At 41.6% G+C, this 23,408-nt stretch overlaps 2 protein-coding genes across 4 annotated transcripts; one reads left to right on the top strand and one right to left on the bottom strand.

The window, feature by feature from the left end:
• Positions 1 to 1,600: 1,600 nt before the first annotated feature.
• plekhn1 (pleckstrin homology domain containing, family N member 1) lies at positions 1,601 to 14,756 on the top strand. Of its 3 annotated transcripts, none has more exons than XM_083975245.1 (16): positions 1,601 to 1,764; positions 3,539 to 3,629; positions 3,800 to 3,961; positions 4,920 to 5,000; positions 5,519 to 5,609; positions 7,429 to 7,562; positions 8,135 to 8,284; positions 9,429 to 9,509; positions 9,608 to 9,683; positions 9,944 to 10,089; positions 10,417 to 10,569; positions 11,224 to 11,466; positions 11,867 to 12,022; positions 12,229 to 12,522; positions 12,742 to 12,802; positions 13,939 to 14,756. In XM_083975245.1, the coding sequence occupies exons 1-16, from the start codon at positions 1,691 to 1,693 to the stop codon at positions 14,121 to 14,123; spliced, it is 2,178 nt and encodes a 725-aa protein (XP_083831371.1). In that variant the 5' UTR covers positions 1,601 to 1,690; the 3' UTR covers positions 14,124 to 14,756. The 3 variants fall into 3 exon arrangements, with proteins under 3 accessions (XP_083831371.1, XP_083831370.1, XP_083831369.1); XM_083975244.1 differs by having other exon boundaries at positions 12,226 to 12,522; XM_083975243.1 differs by having other exon boundaries at positions 12,196 to 12,522.
• A 349-nt stretch (positions 14,757 to 15,105) lies between these two features.
• perm1a (PPARGC1 and ESRR induced regulator, muscle 1a) lies at positions 15,106 to 23,123 on the bottom strand. Its single transcript, XM_083975013.1, has 5 exons — positions 23,020 to 23,123; positions 18,511 to 22,538; positions 16,444 to 16,560; positions 16,080 to 16,217; positions 15,106 to 16,034 (listed from the first exon to the last, which is right to left on the bottom strand). Exons 2-4 carry the CDS (start codon positions 22,511 to 22,513, stop codon positions 16,102 to 16,104), a joined length of 4,236 nt encoding a protein of 1,411 aa, XP_083831139.1. The 5' UTR covers positions 22,514 to 22,538; positions 23,020 to 23,123; the 3' UTR covers positions 15,106 to 16,034; positions 16,080 to 16,101.
• Between the last annotated feature and the right edge of the window lie 285 nt (positions 23,124 to 23,408).

The following is a 23,408-nucleotide window of genomic DNA, read 5'->3' as shown; positions in this document are numbered from 1 at the left end:
TGGGCTCCATGATATTCCAACTGAACTGATTCACACTTTCTCCAGCAAGAGTAGGCCCACATCCCTTTTTGTTGGTGATTAAGAGGCATTTCACAAGTTGCTAACGTCTATTTCTGAAGAATGAGCAGCTGTAGAAATATTATGCTGCATGTTTATGCAGGATAACACGGGTGATGAGTTGTATCTGTGTTTACTTGATCTCCTGAGGCCCCAGACAGGACAGTTTCTCTGATCAGCTTTACATCTTATCAGTCATGTTTTATATCCACTTTTATATTTATATTTATATCCACTCAAACACAATTCAATCAGCATTCTTCATTGATTGCATTACTCAACCTTGTCATTGTTTTGATATTGGAGGTTTGAAGTGAAAACGACTCTGTCGTCGGCTCTTACAAGGCCGATGTCTGTTGTTGCCTCAGGTGCATCCGTTTTTACAATCCGGTTGAACAGGTCGGCGTTACCTGACAGTGAGCAGCACGTCACTTTCAGTTTATGACTACAGTGCAGCAGCTCACCACAGACAATGATCTAATTATTGAACAAACATAAGACAGTCATGAGTGTTTGACTCCTCCGTCTGACTGATAAGACCACTTGTCACTGTCCATCTAAAGGAGACCATCCCTAAACCATTTTCCATTAATGAGTCATGGCTGCTGTGACTTTAAATCTATGATTCCTAAAAGGTCTAAAAGATAAAAAGGATTATTTGAATTAACAGAATTAACTAGACTGGAGGTAAGAAACACAGAATTCACTCATGAGTCTTGTTCCTTATCCATGTTGATTTATGAACAAACTCCTTACATGCAAACAACATGTGTTTGCATACACCTCTTGTATTATGAAAATGAGAGCTTCTGCATACACAAGTGTCCTGTTTAAACCACCCTCCCTCTTCCTCATCCTATAGTGACGATTGACAACTACACAAATACTAAAGAACGAGAACGCCAAAATTCTCATATTCTCTGTTTGAAAACAAAGTGACACATCTACTCTTCAGATGAAGTAGCGTGATGTGATGCTTTGCCTATTTTTAACCTCTACACTGTGTTTTTCTCCCTCCACTTTATTACAATAAAACCAATCTATAAATATATAAGTGAAATATAAAACTTTCCAGATACTAGAGTTTCAAAATGACGCAAACGTGTTTTAAGTATGTCAGCCAATAATAAACAGACAACTTGAGACTGCAGGCATTTTTCATGTCTGGACATGCCACTGGAAGCTCCCATCCTTCCCCACTGATTGACACACACCATCCAGTGTGCTGAGTGACCACTCAATGCAGTGGTGACCCAACAATGAGCCCCATTTGGCTCCTGGAAGGTGTGAAATGGCACACTTCTCCCTGAGCGCCCCCCTCACCCCCCGTCTTTGTTGTTGGGATTGATTTAACAGACAGAGGCAACTCATAGAAGGTGTGAGACCTACTGGCTATTCACCACACACACACACATAAACACACACACAGCCTTTGACACAACCCTCAACTCCACCCCTTTTACGCAGACACACGCTCACCGGTCTGACTATACAGCCCTCACCCTGCCCACTTCTCCCTCAGTACAATTCTGCCTTCAGCAGAGAGCGCACTGCACTCTTGGATTACACTCATACATCACAGAAGGAGTAATTTGTCTACAGAGCAGCGCAAAGCACCGCAAACTACGGCAGCATGGGGAGCAGCATGTCATGTGTCCCCCAGCACAACTTCAGATTCTCCAGCAAAAGTTTCATACGCAGAAACAGGTAGGAACACTCAAACTTGTCCAGGTGTTCTTGCTGTATTCATGTCAGTGTGTTCACTCTACACAGAGCACATGTCATGCCCTTGACTGCCATTTGTTTTTTTTTTTAGACTTTGTGTTTCAGCTGGAAGGAATTCTTGGTATTTCTCAGGGTTTGAGCGATGAGGTTAAACGGAGGTTGTGAATTTTGTGAGGCGGAGGTTGGGATAGTATGGTGAAGCTGGATAGTCGGGGAGTCGTGCCTGAGTGGTGCCCGTCTGGCCAACAGTGTCAGTGATCCAGTTACCATTTGCCTCCTCTTTGCATCTCTCTGAAGATGATCTGCCAGCTGTCAGCGAATCTGGTTTCCCTCCAGAATCAGGGCCTGACCCCCATTCATTAACTTTATCGCATGTGGCCAGTTAAAGTTATTAAATGATAGGATCTGGTATGACACCTGATATTGTGAGTTGCTAGCTTGTAGTCCTGTGGGCACTGAACATGGACAGAGGAAATAAGTGACAATAATGGGTTAGATTTGCATTTCTTAAGTCCTTTAGGATCAGTTGTCTGGGCATGTTACACTAAGTACAGCCAACTCTGCTGGACCGACACATCTGATTGTGATTAACCTCTGCTGCAGGCTTCTGCTGTGTGATGATTCAGGGTCTGGTTTTGTCAACGTGCTGTGATTTTCTAATAAAAAATGCAGACAACCCTTAAAAAAAAGGTTAGGTTTTTGAACACTAACTTCTCAGGCTTGAATACTGATACACTTGAAGAGTCAGTTTGACGGTTCAGCATGAACAATACATTCACTGTTCTTGTTTCCCATGCTCCCGAATCCCTACTACCTCTTTGTGTTGATGAACCAGGCCAGGCTCAGGTATTCCCCTCGGAGAAGGGGAGTGAGTGGCATTGAATACCACAGCATAGACTTGGGGAATGTTGGGTGTGCAAATCCACTACCTGTCCATTATCCACATTCCTTGTTCACTTTGCAACTGTAGATCACTTCAGTGTCCATACTATTTGTATTTTTTGTCAGCGCAGGAATAAAATTCAAACAGGGATGTAGGGGAGCAGTGTCACTCGTTAAATCCTAATCAGTGATTGATGCTGGACATGGGCTTCCTGATTAGACAGACCTTCATTCCCACCATTAAAACAAAAGCCCTCCTTGTTGCAGCGAGGACACTGACACACATATGTGCAGATAAGCAGATAAACTACCAGTTGAGATTATAAAAGCAGTCCCCAAGTCTTATCGTTGCAGTGAGGGAGCTTCCTCATAAAGATCTGGCACTAATGGTAACAGATGAGGGTCATGCAAAACAAAGAGGGGCATTGAATGCTGATTTTCCTATGCATATCCTAGCTATCAGAAACACAAGACCTGATTGTTCTTATCATTTAAATGGCTGGCATTGATGGACCAAGGACAAAGAAATGGGCCACTCGTTAATGTATATGACATTACACAAAAAACAAGATACGTCATTTATCTGCCGTAAAAATTTAACTCAATTAATGTGACCAATGTGACTTGATTATTCCTGCGATCCAAAAAGTGGAAAAACAGAGAAACAAGTCAGTGACACTGAATTCAGAATGCCAAAACAGTGGGGCAACCACTGTTGTATTTAGGTCAGCTTTTCATCTGACAACAGTAGATGACAGTGAACTCCCATAAACAGGAAATGTGACACTGGGTTTAGGAAGTTAACTAATTGGCAAACATGGTCAACATTGGAGATTTAGTGGTAAACATGTGGTTTTTCTTTTCTCTTGAGCAGCAGCCGCCTATTTCGCAAGAAGAATCCCCAAGAGGGACAGGAGAAGTCCAACAGCATTATCAACATCCTATGCACTGTCACCCCCAGGAAGGTAAGAACGTCCAACACTGTGTAGGCGATAGTCATAGCATGAATGTCAATCATTTGCATACCAAAGAAAACTGCAAAGCTATAAATGTCAACCTGCAGGATATTAGATTTTTATTGCATGTCCAACTGGTATGTTCAACATATCTTCACTAACATTATGACTGGTTGCAGGAAATGAATCCTAAAGACCTGGAGACAATAGAAAACATAAAGTGGGATCCTCCGTTTCCCTATGACCCCGCCAGTGGCTGGAAGAAGAGCAGCATCAATGTGAAGAATTATGGACGGATGATTCACAGCTCCAAAGTTCGTTTTCGTTTCCTCCACTGCCAGGTGAGGAGAGGAAAATGTTTTTTTAATGATTAGATGTTGAAACATCGGGAAAGCAACAGGCGAGGAAAACAAAACTAAGGCTGGACAATCCTCATTGTGATTAACAAGGTCTTAAATAGTGAGCAGGCCTACAATGACGCATCACACCAGTCATCTGTGTGAAGTGTCAAAACCATAAACACAGGTGGAGACTAACAGGATGTTGCTCTCCGGCCACCAGACGCACTGAAACTGACTGCCGGCGTTGACGTGCTGCCTGGCTGTGAATAATCCAATCAGTTTTCCACAAAGCGGATCACAGCCTCTGTTTGGACATGCTCTCCTCTGCTGCTGTTGCGAAACATCTCTGAGAGTAAACCTCAGGGTAGAGAGAGTTCCTCTGATCCCAGGGCCTGATAGAGGACATGCCGGCTCCTCACTGTGGGAACCACAATTTGTCAGAGCTGTGACACATCAGCTCTGTCAAAATGTGGACACAAAAGATTGATTAAGGGAAGGGCGTCACGATGCAGAAGAACACAATGTATAAAACAGAAAGTAATACACATAAGGAAGCACATATTACCTAAGTGCTGACAAGGAAAACCTTTGTGAGCCATCACAGAAAGACAGGGATTGCAAAGACCTTGTTGATTGTATTGACAAAAGCATAATTGCTGTGAAACATCATGATTTCCTCATGTGAGAGCAACGTAAGAAAAGACATGAGTGTACAACATCGGCCTCCAGACAAGTGTCTCTGCGCAAGGTTTCATTTCATCAACACTGAACCACCTGATTTTAACTGCTAGTTTTCCAATTAGAGCGACAATGTGTGAGATTAGCTTCTCCTTCTGTTTTAAAACCTGCACACACACTGTATGCAAATTTTGAGAGTGCTATTAATACAAGCATTAGTTCCCTGCAAGCTTTTATCACTTACACAGCATTTTATCTCTCTTACTTATTATCTACACAGGATGTACATGACTGCTACCTGGATCTCTTCCAGACACACCTTCATTTTGTCTCCAACAACACAACCGGACTGACATACCAGGTGACTTGTTTTTGTGTGTTTTTTTTTTTTTTTTTTTTTAACTCTCCTCTCTCTTAATTTCTTTCTTAGGAACAACTTTTATTCTCAGGATTGATTTTTATAGCTTTGATATTACTGTGAGGCAGATTTTATGCTACATCATCATACCTTTTGGCATTAATACCGTGTCAATCAGCAGTGTGTTGGTAAACAATAAGCATGATTATGTCACTCATAAAGCATGAGCAACCATTAATCATCGTTTTATTGTGTCTGTGTGGAGCTTAGCACCCACTCCAGCTGCTGTTCACAGTATTATTTGAACATAGATGATGGCAAATGAAAGGCAGACACGGATACATCCTCGGGTTACAAGGCTTACCTCAGTGTCATGGAGATTACGATTTAGAGCTGAACACTTGGTTTAAATAGAGCATAACAGCAGAGGAAATGTAGTAGACTATGTTTTTAGTTAGTGAATGAGAAAGTGTTTTTGCCCACACAGCCATGGTTGAACTTTTTTGTTGTTTTGTGCTCAGGGAACTCTTCCGTTGAAAGAACTCACCATCTGTAACCTGCAACAGAACTGCAACCACAGTCAACCCCAGGAGTTCGCCTTTCAAATAAACGGTAAGTTGGACTTCAGTAGAGAGGACGCAAGTGGTCGTTGGTACCGAGCCCTGAAATGTCCGAATCATCTGTTTTGAGTTGTATTAGTTTGTGCACAATTTAGCCAATCAATACTTCACATTTCAACCAGCTAAGGAATACAAGTTAGTGAACTGCCACTTCAAAAAAAGAAGACAAGATGAACTAGAGCAGGACATAATCTGTCTAATGGTCTGTGTTATGAGTTAAAGACCAAAGTAAAAATTCTCACTTAAAAGAAGAAGAAGAGAAAGAAACCACACGCTATTTTCAAACTGCAGCATTTCCTATGTTGTCACATTCCAGTAATTCAAAGGTGCCGCGACCCCCTTCACCTCCACTCAACCCCAAGACTAACTAGAGCTGGGCCCCTTCACCTTCGGTCAGGGGGCCAAACTGGCCTTAAAGACCTCGCTTGTTAGACAACAGGTGCACTTCAGTCGGTCCAGCTGTCGTGCAGAAAAGCCCTGCTACCGCTCTGAGCCTTGTCACTGCATATAATCTATGGCACATTCCAAAAAGTGCTTAGGTTAATGTCTGGTAGAAATGTCACTTAGCTTTTTGAACTCTGAAGGGCTTTTCATTAAGAAGAAATGAAATGCTGTATAGGAACTAGAGGGCTGTGTGTCTTGCCTGGGGAATAATAAAGTCCCTTCAGCCATGGGATAGTGTAAAATGACTGAATAAAAATAACAGGTGAAAAGTAAATCCCAGCCATTAAGGGTTTATAGTTTCTGTGTTTAGATTTCTTTGCCAGTACTATCTTACTGAAATCTGAAACATTCCTGCTGTCACAATATTGACCCTCTTTCGTGTTGCCTTCTCATCTCAAGACTTTCCCAGATCAGGCCTGTTATTTTGTGGTATTGTATTGCAGTTGTTTTGATTGTTCAGTGCGGTCTTCTATTTACCTTATGGGATGCATCACTGACAGGAAACATGTAGAGACACCATGATGAAATTCTGAGTCAAGTGAGAGACCATAGTGATTTCCTCTGTGAGACCTGTGCCTCCGTCGAACTGAGCTGAAAATATGAATCAGCTTTAGCGGAAACTACTGGTGAGTTAGTGGGTGATGAAGCACAGACAAAGCACGAGAGGGTAGATGAAAATCCTTTTAAAGTTTTACACAGTTCGAATTAATGTTGCTGTGAAAGTTGCATAATGAGAGTTAATTACTTTAAACAGCAGCAAATGAACCCTATAAACTGACTGAAAGTTAGAATGAAACAAAGCCTGAGTGTTTGCCTCGAGTCCCAAGAGTTTTCACTTCACTCGATTTGCTTAAGATGTGGAAAAACACAAGTTTTCAAGGGAGTGCTGTGGTCAAGGTTTATAATTAAGAGTTGGAACTAAGAGAAGGTTGAACAGATGAATAAAGAGTAGCTGCTTAAAAAGCAGTCAGTGGTCCAGACAATTACAGCACAAAGCCATGGGGCTGGAATGAAATCTGTGCTGGTTATCTCTGGTATGTGTGGGACTGATAGATAGAGGGAGATTCCAGCTCTTTTTATCCCAGGCCCTGTTCATTCCTCCTGCGTAAACAGTGTGAGGGAGGGAGAGTCTACTATGATGTTTAAATGCCAGACAAATCAGGTTGAGACAGATCTTCTGCAACCTGTCTTACAGGTGGTAAACTGTGTTAAACACACATTAACCTACGTTATACTTTACGCATAACTTGTCCTAAGCAGCCAGTGAAGCAAAGTGTGAACTCCATTAATGATTCACCACCATGGTAGAAAGCTCTCTGAAAAAAGATACTTTCCTTTTTTGACCTTGCGACCTTTGCACTCCGCAGGTGTCAGCCTCAACCCCATCATCGTCTACTGTGCCAACCAGGAAGAAATGGACCTATGGTTTGGCCTTCTCCAAGACAACATTGAAGCAAATGGAGGCACTGCAATTCAACAAGAAAGCTACACCAGAGTGAAAGTACGTTTGGTTAAACTTTTCCAGTGCCACCTTGCTCCAAATACCCTCCGTTACACATCAGGCAGCATAAAAACTGCCTCATGTGCTGCTATAAGGATCTGCATCCTTTATTTTTTTTGGTCCAAATTCAAACAAACACATGAGTGTGGTCCTTTTTTAATCCACCTGGTGGATTAGCCAAGAACAATCTTTGGCTTCAACCACTTCTGTTAAAACAGGATGTGTGTGAGCGTGTAGATTTGGTGAGTCAAGTAGGTCACCGCTGGCTCTCCTGGATACTAGGGAGCGGCCTTGACCACATCACAGTCAATATCACGCTAACCCTCACATCTGCACGGGGTTAAAGTGCTGACTGCACACCCACAGGCATGGAAGTAGCAGATGAACCTAAATGTGTCATGGTAGAAAAAAAATAACTGAGCTAAAGCTTAGAAGCCTTTCCAATGGGCAAACATGAGTGACACTGTGAGAAAAAAGTTTTTAAAGCTTAAGCTTCAGGGCAGAGCTTTGTTCATATTTACACTGCTGATGATTCGGTCTGACCTCTGTTGTCCCCTGTTTGACTCCTGTAGGTAAACCAGAATGAGTGTCCGGAGGGCAGAGAGGAGCTGAGGAACTCCATCAACAGAGAACCCATCTACGAGTGGGAGGGCTCTCAGAGAGACAGCCTGGGTCCCATCACCTATGTCACCAAAGTCCGACTCCAGCACCTGCCCTGTCAGGTAACACATGACTGATGCTTATTAAGAGTGAATCACCTCTGGTCACATGGACTTAACACACTGACTGTACATCTGAAATGTACAGTGCAGCAGACTGTAATGCATCATACACCTGTGATTTCAAGCTCTGGGAAATTTTTACATGATCATAAGCAGCATAACATCACCTCTAAAGGTGACTCACATAGTTCTTAACTTGCGCAACGCACACATTAGCTCAACACAATGTAAGGCCTGAGCGAAAAGGGTGGAGTCCGTATTTTGGTAATGGCTCCCCTCCTGCAGATATTGAACTCTATTGTTTTTCTTTTTCTTTCAAAGTGTAAGACAGAGTTAGACACCTGCAGCCAGTTGATGAAGAATATATGACTCCTTGCAAACCAGATCAGACATGAGCGCCAATAAAAAGCTTCACGCAGCAGCAGATAAACACAGTAGTCATGACACGGCTTGCATGGATATCTGCAATTAATTCTCTGTGGGAAACAACGGCAGCCCGATTGATGTGTGTGAGATTTAGGACCTGGGTGTGTGTGTTTGAGGCATTTTGCTCGGCTCATGCAGTGACTCAACTCACCTCACAGCTGGAATGTCAGCTGTCTATCCAGACACACCCCACACAGAGGGAGAAGAAACATAAACTCTCCCCTCGCTACCACACCTTTGAATGCCCAACTAACTGGTTGGACTGAAGCTCTTGCTGGGATTTAAATCTTGCTTCTCAGCTGAATATTAAAGGATAACACTGGCAGCTTTTTTTTATTTATTTTTTTTGTTTTTTGTGCTTGCACCAATGTCTCACGGTTGCCTCTGTGCTTTGTATTATCCATAGTCTGATCCTCACACAGGCAGAATAGCTGGAGTTGACAGGTCCTTATTACTTACAATGTTACCTTCAGAAAGAATATTTGACGCTATACCAAAAATTTCCACAGACGCATATATGACATGTTAAAATTAAGCTTTTATTTATATGGCCGTAAATTTCTCTTTAACTTCAATTTACAATACTCAAGTATTTTTCCAACACCTCGTACACATGGGAATAATCAATATAAATAGGGTTGGGGTTCAACAAGGACTGTCCCATTAGAAATATGCACAAACATAAAGCTCATATGCAGCTATAATCTTGTGTTCGCAGGAGCAGAGTGACAGACTACTAGTGATGTACCCAGCCACCCTGATCATCCTATCAGAGCAGAACGATGGGCTCTTCTACAAGGTAACCCTGATCACATTTTATTCTAACTGAACTGTGTGTATGCAATATTCCCATTGTTTTTGTCAGAGAATTGTGTTTAAGAGTTGTTATAATTACAGGGAAAGCTGCCACTCAACATGATTACTGTGACCACACCCTGCCAAGACGTCAAGCCAAACACCTTTATGATTGAAGGTAAATATACTTATTCAGTGAGCTGCTCTTTTACACATGGACGATCAAACACACAAGTTAAAGGGATTATAATGAGGGCGCATTCTTATGCATGCTTTATGTTAAGTAGCCTTTTCCATGACTCCACGAGCGTCACAGAGAGTAACGCTCTATGAATGAGCCGATTTTAGCCCCAGTGAATGACAATCTGACTGTAGCACATTCCAGTGAGCGACTGGACCGAATGACAGGCTTTGTCCTCCCTCTCCCTCTCTTCCCAGGGAAGCTGATCAACCCTATAGTGGTGTCGTGTCTGGATAGGGCGGTGTTCTGTGACTGGATCCATCATTTCAAAGCTGCTGACGTGCCCGTTCTCAGCCCTCCACCCCCTGTGTATGACATCATCTACACCCCGACGCAAAGAGAGGTGAGGAAAGCCCTCCCCTTTCTCACAGGCCAGAAACAATTACACTGTTCACAAACGTTGATGATCCATAACTATCAAGTATACATTCTCCACTTGGTTTGTGAAGGTGCGGGTGGAGCGAGTTCAAGTATGAGGAAATGTGATAAAATAGACTGGCAACATGGTCTTGCCTCTTTTGTAAAATAACATTTAGCATGACTGAAATGTCTCACAATCACTACATCTCCCTAAAGGTTAAGAAAAAAACAGCACTGTGCATACTCTGCTCATTTGCTCTTGGTCAAACATTATAATTTATGTTCCAATTTTGTGTGCTTTAATTTCTAGGCTCCACAGTTTGACAGGTGGAGTGGAAACAGCCAAGGAAAAACCGAGTCTCTAAAGTTCAGCCAGTCACAGAGTGGGCATGGGTCCCACAACCTTCAGTTACCCATTCATGAAGACAACCCTCTCTCCCCAGGATACACTGAACCCCTCTGTGTAAGTCAGCTATGTGCTACTTCTCGAGTTCAAGTATTCTTGTACTGATAACCTCAGTCAAGCTCAACAACAGTACAATATTTACACAGAAATAAATGTGGTAGGAGTGAGCTGCTAAAAAAAACTTGTGTTTGTTTGGGTGGCGCTGAGCAGCAACACCTTTCTTTTCCAAAGTTAATTATTAAGTGAGGTCCAGAGAGCAACACAGCTCCTGTTACAGTCACATAGGCTTAGTGATGATCCACAGGCCTTCAGTAAGTAAAAAGAAATCATAACAAAGTCAGTCATTTTCACCAAAACATCTACCCATAAAAATAACATTAGGGTAGGAACATAAAAGACTGATCAAGGTTATTTCAGCACAGAAAATCCTGCTTGTTGACTTCTTACTGTCTAAGAAGTACTGCATTATCAGGACATTTGACCAAACTCCCCCAGGAGAGGAGCTATGTGGGCTGACTGCCCATCACATTAGTTTAAAGGAGAGAGAGCTCAGTGCCCAGATAATGTGTTGTTGTTCTGCTCTTGACCTGGACCACCACTCTCCCAGTTAGACTGATTGAGATTTTCTTTTTTAAAAACATAAAAGGAAACTGAAAAATAATCTGTTGTGTTGCCTGACTTTTGCTCTGGATGTGTTTGTTGTGCCTACAGTACAGCTCAAGCCGTCCCTCCTCCACCGAAACTGCCCGCCTGGGCAGCAGGACCAACAGTGTGTCTTCCCACACCAGGCCCGAGCGTGACCTACGACCTTTGTCACTACGCTACTCCTCACCCCAGCGTGGCTCCTACCTCCAGCCTGTGGAGACCTCGGTGCTGTCTCAGATCTACAGCACACCCTACTCTGCAGTGCATCATGCCAGCCCACAGCGGCTGGAGAAAGCCCCGCTAGTCAAGGTAATTCAGTCTGGCGTCTAACTCGATAACTGAATATTCCCTTTGAGACTGTTGATGTCATGTGTGCAGTATCTAAAATAGACACACCAAGCAGTAGGCTGAGAGGGGTCATGATATATAACTAATAGGTGTTGACAAATGGGGTAATGCTGGCATTTGTTCACAATTGAAGTTGACTGATCAATCTACTTGATGGTGAAAAGAATGAAATCTCTATTATAGTTCAGAGACAAAACTACACTTTAGGATTTTAAGCACAACAATGATAGCATCTGTTTGTGAGACAACAGATTGATAGCAGATCATGACTGGCGTCTGAAACCTCAACTTGGTGATCTGATCCTGACTCACAAAACATGACCTGGTGTTTTAAACTAATTTGTGAATATTTTGTGATCAGTCTAACAGCTGGAGCACACCTCAGACATCACTGAACTACTCCCTGAACACACCCCAACGCCACTCAGACATGTGCGCCCCTAGACAACCGTTGTCACCCCTGTACGATGAGCCCTGCAGCCCCGAAATCTACTCCCTGGATGAGGCCAGGCCGCTGGTAAGTGGGTCAATGATACTGGATCCATAGGTTCAATTTACCCCTGCGCAGCCTGGCTGATATCAAGCAGTGCTAAGCTTGGCAACAACAAGTGATTTCTTCATAGCAAGGTTTTGTTATTTTATCATCAATCAAAATTTGGAAGTCATTTTTTTCATTGTTCTTGTTTAAAGCATCAGAGCTGGCAAGAGCCAATTCAGCAGCAGCAGCAGCAGCAGCAGCAGCAGCAGCAGCAGCAGCAGCAGCAGCAGCAGCAGCAGCACCACCACCACAACCACCACCACCAGCAGCCACAACAAGCCCCCCAGCTCCTGCCCTCCTCCTTCCAGCTATGCACCCCTCCCATGGGAAGGCGCTACAGGAGAAGTCTGGTCCTGACCAATTCCCAGGGACAGGCTTTGAGCTTGGAGATGGAAAGTCCTCAAAGTCATGCAGAGCAGAGAGCAGAGGCTGTTTCTAGGCTAAAGCTGCTGGCTGCACCCGGCCAAGTGCAAGAGCAGGTGAGAAACACAAAGACACATCCCAGGACACTCCTGTTTCTGGAATGCCGTAGTACAAAGTGCAGCAATGATGCGCTGTGTGTTATATACTTGTTCTGCAGGTGATATTTGGACAGCGGCCACAGATGAAACCGTCTTTGATATTTTAGGAAACATGAGAATGTTTGTTATAGTTAATCATGGGAAGTAAGTTTCTTTTGTTCTCACACATCTTTACAGATGCTTCTCCCACCGAGCTCTGTGAGGAACAACTCCCAGATGCCTTACGGCTACTCACCAGGTAAGAACTGATAGCATGCACAAACGTGATGAAACACTCCTCTGTTTATGATGTGTTTAATGTGCAGGTGCATTGTTTGGATTCAGAGGACAAGCATGTTCACCAGTTTATGATTAACCATTACATGCTTCCAGTCCTACCAAAAAAATCATTGTGGCAAAGATTTTCATCATGTTAATAATAAAAAAAAATGCTGAAAAGGAAAGGATGCTTATTTGTAGGCTGGATAAAGTTTATGTTTCTATTGAGGAACAATAGGTGCTCATTCAAATCAGTTCAAACCAACTGTGGCATCATATTTCCTCACAAGTGTGAGTTATAAAAGTCAGCACTGTCTGCTGCCTTCCAAAGTACCACCAAGGACAGAGAGCATTGCTCACAATACATAATGTCTTAAATTAGACACAGCATTGATTGAACTCTTGGGTCTGTCAGCCAGTAGACAGAAGGTTAAAGGCTACAGGATTGAAAGTACAGGAAATGCAGAAATGTGCCAATGAAATGGAGCTTAGTGCAGCTCTAAATGCCATCTGTGCACATGTCCCATGTGGGGTAGCCCAGTGTAAGAGAACACTGTTCCACAGACAGGATTTACTCCTGCACTGTGATTGACGGCACACAACTGGGTTTCACACATATCTGCACATGAAAACAAGATTAGAGGTCACCTGGTGACTGCAGATTCATTCCTAACTCTACTGTACTGAGTGATTTTATTTGGCAGGGTGCATGTTTCTATACAATCATTAGACATAAAGAATGAAGGTGGCGTCGTGTCAAATTACACTACCGGTTTTACAGCAAGATTATATGTTGGGACAGAGCCAATCACACCATATGCAAGTTTATTTAGTCAGTGCCAGGTCTTATATTTCACTGTTTGGAACTAATATCTTGGGAATCTTCTCTCGCTACTATGGATCGGGTCAGAGCCAATCACACCAAAAGCACTTTTGGACTATATACAAGTTATTCAGTCAGAATGTAATTTTGCTGCCTCTTGGCCAGGTCGCTTTTGACAAAGAGATTCTATATCTCAATAAGCTTTACCTGGTTAAATAAAGGTTTAAAAAAAAAAAAGTTTTGTCTTTCAGTGTTTGGAACTAATAGTTGGGAATCTTCTCTCGCTCCTATAGATCACCACTCGTACCTCGAACCCAAAGAACCAGATGACCAGGAAATGGACTATGACAACATTTGGGAGTACGACTGTGATACTGGAATGATTCAGCCAACGTCTGGAATTTCGACACACTGGACAGGATTAGACTTTGGGGCCAGAGGCCTTGGTGCCATGGCAACCCCGCAGAGATGGTCATAAAACAAAACAATAGCCTGGCCACTCGTCTGGACGTGTGCAAACAACAGATCTCTATCAGAGGGATAATAAAAGCCAACCAGCACAGCCTGCGTTGCTACCGCTGCGTACAGTGTGAACCAACAGATCCCATGAACTGCATTGTCAGATGTTGGGTAGTTGAGCAGTGGAACAATGAGTGCAGTATGAAGAGCAACGGGCTAAATCAAAACATTATGAAAATGATAAGAGGCGGATTTGAACTGTCTGTTTCATATGTAGCATTGAAGAGAGAATACAGCAGTGTAGATACTGTGCAGCTTTAATGTTATTTTTTTTAATGTATTTTGTAATTGCACAAAAAATGTCATGTAGTGCAAGAACCTGCTGTTTTGTTTTTTTTAATATAAAGTATTTCCTTATACAGTATGCTGTCCAGTTTACTTTATTTGTTTGTTTGTACTTAAAGCTGTAAAAGCATTCCTTGTGAGCGTACAGGATGTATATATTTTTGTAAATGTTGTACATTTATTTTATTATGCTGTATTGTCAAGGCACATACATGTGGCTATAACTGACTGCCTTAAAAGGTGCTAATGTTACGATCACTACAGCAATGTACTGATATCTGTGTGGCTTCCTTTTTATCCATTTTGTTTGAGGTGTTTATTTATATTTGGAAATAAAAGTAGAAATCTACACATTTTACCTTTGTTTCATCTTAATTCTAATGATATTCAATCTGTTGTATGTAGGATTAATACAATACTGTAATTTGACCAATGCTGGAGATAAAACAAACAACTTTTAATATTGTATTGGATCATGAAAAACTAAAGAGGCAGATGACAAAAAAAAAAAAAATCTTTTCCCTCACAAATGATACTCTGTCTGCATGAATGAAAAGTGACACTTCAAATGCATGATTTTTCCAAACTGCATAAAATGTGTTTATGCTATAAGAATACTCAAATAGCCTCTTGAGTTGGGCCCAACAGGACACATGATGTTTTATAGTTCAACCTTGCCATCTGCTGGAGAAAAACAACAAAACAAAATACATGGTTTAATTTAACACAGGTCTCATCTTAAAACAGGCACTTATTTAAAATAAATAAGCATATTATCATTATCCTTTTTAAACCAGTTTACTTTGGACCTATACTACAATTTTCACGAGAAAATCAGACATTGTAAATTACTTGAAATCTGCAGCTCCCACATCTGTCCCAGTTCAATTTCTTAGATGAGCATATGTCGCCCTCTAGTGTTTGAAAAGTTTTACTTTCATGTCTGAGTTTCTGGAAAAGCAACAGTCAGAACACATGAGTCATAAAAGCTGTTTACTGTAGTTACATTTAAAGGCATCAACAGCTCACAGAGCAGCCATTATGAAACAATACTGTACAGCCATCATTCAACATAAAAATAAAATGTCTTTCATAAAACACATGGTCAATACTGGCACAGGATACAGTCCCCAAATGAATTACACAGTTTGAATTAAGGTTGTTTAAAATTATTGCAACAGATATGATTTCTTTCACTTTGTGAAATCTTTCCAATTGTTATTACAAGAAATACTCAACATCTTTTTGGATTATTCAAAAGCAATTAAATGGAAACAAACAAGCTCCAACAGCACCATCATAAAGTCTCTTAGTGCCTAAACTTAATCCATTTATCACATATCGATCTAACATCTCCACTCGGTACAGCTCTGAGTACTCCTGCAGCTCATCTTACTTACTGAAACCTTATTTACAAACTTGTCTATAGCCATCTGTCTGATAAATATAGATGTCTCATCTTGCCTTGCAGAAAAAAAAGTGCTGAAACTATTTTCCTTTCTCACCCCTATGGAGAGATCAGTGAAACTTTCAATTACAAACATGTAACAGCACATCAAACGTGTCATATTCCTTCGAGGACTCAGGTCCTGCAGCAGCTCATATTGCACGTTTATGGAAAAACTAAGCATGTTAATCGTGACGTAGGGAGATCAAGACTCAGATGGGGTGGTGTCATGAAGTATCTTCTCACTGGCTGCCGCCTCCATCTTGACGTATTTGCGCAGGTATCGGATTGCTGACAGAGCACTCACGTTTGCCAGCAGAACTGTGTGGAAATACAAGTGAAAATGAAACCTTGCAGCCCTACACTGGATCTTCTTGCACTGATTTTACAGCCTTAAATGAACATATCCCCAAATTGAATTCAAATGTTACACATACAGAGACAGTGACTGAACTAGCAACTCCACTGTGATTTTAGTCTTAAAAAGTCTTTAAAAAAACTACACAAGTTGATTTTCTTATTAAGCATTCTACACAAACATGCTTACCAGCCTTCCAGGTATCACCAACTTGTGGGTTTGCAGTCTTTAACACCCATGAAGCAAATGCGATACAAACTAGACACATATCAGACTGTCTGAGAGGCAGAAGGGGGGCATCCAACCCTATAAAGACAGAGACAGGGTATTACAGAAACCCTTTTGAATCATAGAGATGCAATGCACAGGATGGAAGCAAATATCCATACAGGAGTCTGAACAGCTGAGCACAAGCTCCCAATAATATGTTAGGGCTTCCTGTTCTGTCACACTGTGGCTTGGTCAAGCCCCAGTGCCTGCACAGATTCCAGCTCTGCACATACAAGGCTGCTCAGTGCTACTGACGTTTGAACTTGTGACTCTAGGGGCCTTAAAGATAATCCTTATAGATAAGTGCTGAACATTAGATGCCACATTACTATACTATAGGTATTATATGTATCAAAGCTGAGCTGAGGTAGGTATGCATAAGGGCTCCACAAGATTAGGTAATTTCATTTCCCTCCTTCACAACCTAACATAAATTAGATCACTCCACTGGCAGCTTAGAGAAGACACTCATTGACTGAAGTCAAGTTATCACGTACAACCATTCTTCTTGGCTTTCACCACTACGTGCCTGCAGTCCAGAGAGGATCCTCTGACAGCTGAGGTAAGACAGTCCGGCCCGGTCATGACTGTAAAAGCTGACTGAGTGGATAACATCATTTACATTACAACTTCCCACATGTGAGGAAAACAAAGAGCTTAATTGAAAAGGTCACACGCGGTAAAGTACAGCTGTGGAAAATTATTTTTTAATTCTTTTGAAAGGTTTGTGTGTGTATAATTTAAGAATTGATTAAGAGTTGTCTCATCTGCCGGTTTGGTCCTTTGAATTAAACCAATCTTGACTTTGCCTCATCTCTCCAAGTATTTACCAAGATAGGGTTAAATATAGATAATGATTACACATTCAGGATTATGTGCGTTTACTAGGGGTGTGATGAGATCTTGCGAGATTAAACTCGACGATATTTCTCGTCGCGTTAAAAATCTGTCTGATTTTTATTTTATTTTATTTTTTTATGTTAATACAATGTAAAACAGAGTTTCCACTACCAGTTACCATTACTTTGCACCCCTTTCCACTACACAGTTATAACTACTCGACTCGGTTTAGGTGCTTTTCAGTCACAGCTGAGTTCTTCATAGTTCCTCCTCAGTAAAAACGATGCCACTACTTAAAAAAATCCTAGAGGAAACACTGCACATAATATTGTTTGCACTTGAAAAAAAGAAAGGAATATCTAATTTTATTTATCTTTTATAAATTTTAGTTTTAGTTTCAATTTGTGGAAGAATAAGTTTATTAAAAGCTCATGCTTACATCATGCATGTAAAGAGTTATGATAAAACATTTCAAAATGCATGTGCAACTCGGTTAAATAAAAGTCTGTTGGTCCAGTCATATATTTTGTCATTGTAGTTTTCTTAAAATCTCGTCTCTTCTCGTGAACCCAATATCGTGTCTCGTCTCGTCTCTCTGAGATGAGTGTATCGTCACACCCCTAGCGTTTACCAAATACTGTTGAAGATACCCTGTAAGAGTAATAATTTATACAAACCATTAACCATTACAATGTCTGACTCACAATACAGTGGAACCACAGCATTTTTTTAATTTTTTTTTTACTTAACTCACAGTGCGACTTGATCATCAACGGTTCTAATGGAGATTTGGGCTGAGTTATTCTAGGGGCAGCTAATGTAACTCTATACAGTTTTTTGACACATGCCATCACACTCCGCAACAGCTATGAGCAGGTTTTATTGTGTGAAATCTGTGAAATGTACTCCCCTTTAATTGATGATGCTACACTTTTGTTAACCTGAATTTGCCCTTTCATCCATCAAAACCTTGGGAGAAAAAACAGAAACTAACGTGTCACCAAACCACTCGAACTAGATAATGCATGAAAATAACTTTAATCCTACTTATTCCACCACTGTGTATGAACCCACAATGACTTTAACAGCAGTTAAATTGTAATTTTCTACCTTCAATATCAGGTTGTTATTTGAAACTGGACTTACTTGGATTTGAAACAGCTATCATCTGTAAGTCCTCATATCTGAAAGGCTGCTGTGCTTGCTGTCTGAAGATTCTGTCGTCCAGGTGGTAGAGAAGTGGATCAGGAAACATCACATCTTGATTTCCCAGAACATTGCTCGGGTACACTCTCCTTCGACTGTATCTGCTACTTTGACTCTCAGGTACATGAGCCTGGAAGCTTGAGGGACTCTGCTTCTGGACTGTAGATCCAGTAAAATTAACATTCCTGAAGGACAGTGTTGTTTTCCAGAAGAAATTCTGTTTGAGGTCACCATCTGTAAAGAAATTATCATAAATGTCTGTAGAAATCTGAGAAGAGCTGTCCTTACGAGTGAACCTGGACACCACCCTCACAGGAACCTTATCTTCTTCTTCAGATTCACCAGATGAATCATCAGGAGAGGAGGAGGAGGATGAGAAAAAGTAGTCATATGCTTCAGGGTACTGTAGATTTCTATTAGTTGAGCGAGTACAGGAAAAGATGGGCACCAGCTCGTCTTTTGCCTGATCTTCTGCTGTGAAGAGAGGGTTGAAGAAGTTTTCTGTATCAAACTCTGAGAAAAAATGATCATATGTTTCAGGAACAGAATTTCCATCAGTGTCGAAGGTGGGTGCATTCTCTATAGCCGCCGGGGTGTCAATTGATTGCTTTCCACCGAAGAAATATTTAAATATATCCATGACAGAGATTTTGTAGCTGTCTTTTAACGAGGAGGGTGAAGAGTCCATGTCTTTGTCATGCCTAGGTATACATTCATCAGGAAAATACTCTGCTTTCCCTGATTGACCTTCATCTAAAGTTTGTAAAGGCTGGTCTTTCCATGTGGAGCTGAAAGACTTAGTATCCAAAGCATGCAGATTTTGCACACTTATATTTTTGGCAATCTTTCTTAGGCCCTTTTGAGAACTTCCAAAGTAGGCCGGCTGAGAAATGTCACTAACAGGTGTTAATGCCGTACTCTCACGGTAAATATCAGTGCCGTGGCTCATTGGGACAGGTTCACTCTGCCACATAACACCTCTTGATGAAGAATCAACTGCCTTAATACAACTTGATTCTACAGAATGAGAAACACTGGGCGTGTCCTCATTGGTTGGCTTGGGTTTGGACTCGTCCAGTTGTGAAAAAAAGCCTGAAGCAGTGGTAGCAAACATGCTGGTCTCCTCACTTTCCTGTAAAGGTGGCAGGGAGACAGGTGAAGCATCTTTGGTTGTCCTTAAATGCAGGATGTCTTTTATTGTCAGCTTCTCCATCTCACTCCAAAAAGAGGACATAGCAAACACTGAACGTTTTGAAACGAGTGCCTTTTTAGGTTTGCAGTCATCTTGGGATGCTGTGACAGCATCTTCTGCTCCAGCCAAAGAATCACATTTTAAATCTGAGGAGTCGTTTGACACAGACTGGCTTTCGGGTCCAAATTTAGCATATTCTTCCCGATGTTTTGCCAATACTGGTGGTGGAGTTTTTTCTTTCTGACTTCTGGACTCATTTTGACTTCCTGACAAGTCTGTGATTTTTCCATTTGAAAGTGAACTGACAGAGTCTGTTTCCAGAGTGGAACAGGATGATACTGGTGTAAAATCTGAGGAATTTATTACTGAGTCTTCAGACAGCTTCTGACTACTACCTGTTGGATCAATCTCACCATTTGGTAGGGAAGGGGTCGTTACCTGTGATGTTATTGCTTGAGCACTCTCAGTTGTAATTGTATCTGATAAAATATTTGATTTGGATGAATTCTTATCCTGCAGCGGTTCTTCTGTGTCCTGCACTAAATCATTCACATCTGCACTAGAGGAACCTTTAGAAAGACACCTTTTAGGAGTCATTACCTGTGATGCTATTGATTGAGCACTCTCAGTTGTATTTCTATCTGAAAAAATATTTGATTTGGATGAATTCTTATCGTCCAGTGGTTCTTCTGTGTTCTGCACTGTATCATTCACATCTACACTTGAGGGACTTTTAGAAAGACACCTTTTATCAGGGGATGAACTGATACAATCTGGTGTTGATTTGCCACAAGTCATTTTGCTGGGAATCTCCTCCAAGAGTGGACAGTCTCTGGTTTTGAATTGTTGGCATTCTGTGTTGAGGCTGTGAGTCTTTTCCAGTGTAAAGCTATATTGGTCCGTGTCATGACAGTCAATTTCCAGCTGCTGCTGGGGCTCAGCCTCTCTTTGACACGGTGTGTGGTTGTCTCTGCCAGAATTTCCAGTGTCTGCAGCCAGGACTGACTTAGCAGCAGATAGTTTGTCATTTTGGCAAACGTCCACAGCGCAACCATTTGACTCTGTGCTTGATAAAATACTGTGAAATATTGATTTGACCTCTCCACAGCGTTTTACATCCTGTTCATCCTCACAACCAGTGACCGACTGATCCACTTGCTGACATTTCTCTACATGACTGTTTCCTGTTTCTCTGGTCAAGTTTGAATGATTGATTACAGCAGCACTGACTGCAACAGGCACACAAGAACATTCGTTCGGTCTCGTTAAGTTTTCCATTTCTAATCCGTTGGATGGCTGTAAATATGTTACCATGTTACCACTGTTGTTTGCTGCTGACATTACACCATTATCAGTTTGACTCCATGGGGTTACTGACCTATCATCAATAGCATTACTTTCATCTGAGCTTGTTGCTTTACACCTTCCCTGTCTAACTATGTGTTCTGGTAAATACTGATGTTTACTGGCATGTGGAGGAACGGTGTGAGGAAGACTGTTTGCTTTTATCTCCTTATTAGGTATCCTTACAGGGAGCTTACTTATGACTGAAAATAAAGAGGATGTAGCATTATTTTGTGGTTCCTTTAAATGAAATAAATTCACATCCTCGGATAAACACAGACCCGTTACTGCTCTTCCTGCATACTGCTCCTCTTCTGAATCACTTGGCTTAACTAAACCCTGCCTCTCATATCCATGTGAACTCTCAGTTGGCTCAAAGCTGAGTCGTCTCTTCTTCCTTCTCTTCCTTTTGACAGAGGGAGATGGGGATGATTGTAGGCTCACTGATTTGTTTACGCTTGTTACATCCAAATGTAAAACAGTAGGCTTTTGTTCGACTTTCCATTCAGTATTTGTCAGCATGTCTAGATGACTGAGTGAATTAGTGTTACAACTATCACAGAGAGTTGACCGACGAGTCAGCAAATGTCTCTGCTCAACATCCGTCAGAGGTGAGCACATTTTCACCTTCATCCCCTCATCTGTGTGAGGTGGTGTTTCTGAGCAGACAGCTCCGTCCGGTGAGTCATTCTGCTGCGTTACCTCATTTACTCCGATCTCTGCGCAGGCTTCCTCTCTGATGAATAACTCTGTTTCAGGGAAAGTTGATTTGTTAGTCTTAAGCACTGAGTTACTGGCTGCAGGTTCAGGGGAAACACTGGAACCGGGCTCCAGTTTTTTCATTGTGTTTATGTTGCTCATGGTGTCGACAGGCCTCATGCTCTCTTTGCCAATTGCTGTTTCACCCCTGGCAGGCAAAGAGTTTAACTTGGGGATGTTTTTTGGCAAGGAGCTGCTGCTGGATTGTTGCCCATCACTATACTGCTCCTCCTTCTGTATTGCCTCTCTGTTTTTTCCAGCTCTCACTTGGCTTGGCTCAGCAGCCTCTGCAACATTTTTCAGCCTTTCAAAGAATATATTGATAGACTGTAGGTGTATATCCTCCTCACTGCCAGAAAGGACGCTTTCCATTCCACCGACGCCGTGTTTTCCAAGGTAATCCTCCACAGGAGAGCCTTCGCAGTCTGGGGGGCCATCGATGGGTTGGTCAGCCTCAGAAAATCCTGCTGTTATGTCGACTTTCTGAGTCCTTTTAAGAAGTATGGACCCTGTATCATCCATGTCACTCATCCCAGAGTCATCCACACCTGCTAATGATGGAGGGAGCAGGTTACACTCTTCACACTCTGCAAAGAAGCATTCCCAGTCACGGTCCGAGATCTCCACACTGTATTCAAAGTCCTCCATTTTGCCGTACAGGAGGCAATGTTATCTGAAAAATCAATCAAAACAGATAAAATATAAAACAATCCCTGTCCTAAGTATTTGTATTACAGGTCAGTTTGGCATCACCTAATCATTCAAAGATAAAAACCCATGAAACATGTTGCATTGTAATTGTATGAATACGGAACCCTAAACAGCCACAAAGTATAGATCAGCAATGAACAGAGGCAATCATGCAAGTAAAAAAACACAAGAATACTGATTTTAATAATACATATTTTTCCAGCGCAATTTAAAAATGTAAATAAAAGAAATATAACGCAAAATTACGGTATCTCTATCTACTAATGTGATGTATTATAAAATCATAATATACCACATTTTCAGAAAAGTCTTCACGGCAATAAATGAAAACTAGCCATCAAGCTAAAAGTATCACTGAAAAGAAAATATGAAGAAGTGTGACCCACAGTAGGTAATCTAGCTGCTTTCATTAGAACATACAGTCATCTGTGCAGGTTCCCTACCTGTGAGGTTTCAGCTGTTATCCTGGCCCAGAGCAGGTGAGGGTCTAGGAAGTGTGGAGTCTCAGCAGCACCATGTTGTATGTCCTCTTGTGGGCGTTCTTTTGCATGTGCGTGCAAGGCTGCAGGCCCCATGATTTGATAAATATAGAGCGGTGCTTCTGATCACGTAATACACGCAGTGTTCTTACGGCAGCCATCTCCAACAGAGGCATAATGTTTCAAAACTTTAAATAGACTCTCCACTAGCAAACTGTATATCTGGTTACTAGGTTTTTATTTTTAATTTTACTATTGTTTAATTTGATAAATACTTAAATCCAGCAAATGTGATAGCTATGTTTGTTTTAAGCCTTTTTTTAAAATTCACTTTATACCATGATATTTAGCAA

This window comes from Trachurus trachurus (genome assembly GCF_905171665.1).
Source record: "Trachurus trachurus genome assembly, chromosome: 7".
Taxonomy (NCBI): domain Eukaryota; kingdom Metazoa; phylum Chordata; class Actinopteri; order Carangiformes; family Carangidae; genus Trachurus; species Trachurus trachurus.
Note: the sequence above shows the minus strand (reverse complement) of the source record. Positions and strands in the feature narration are given on the sequence as shown.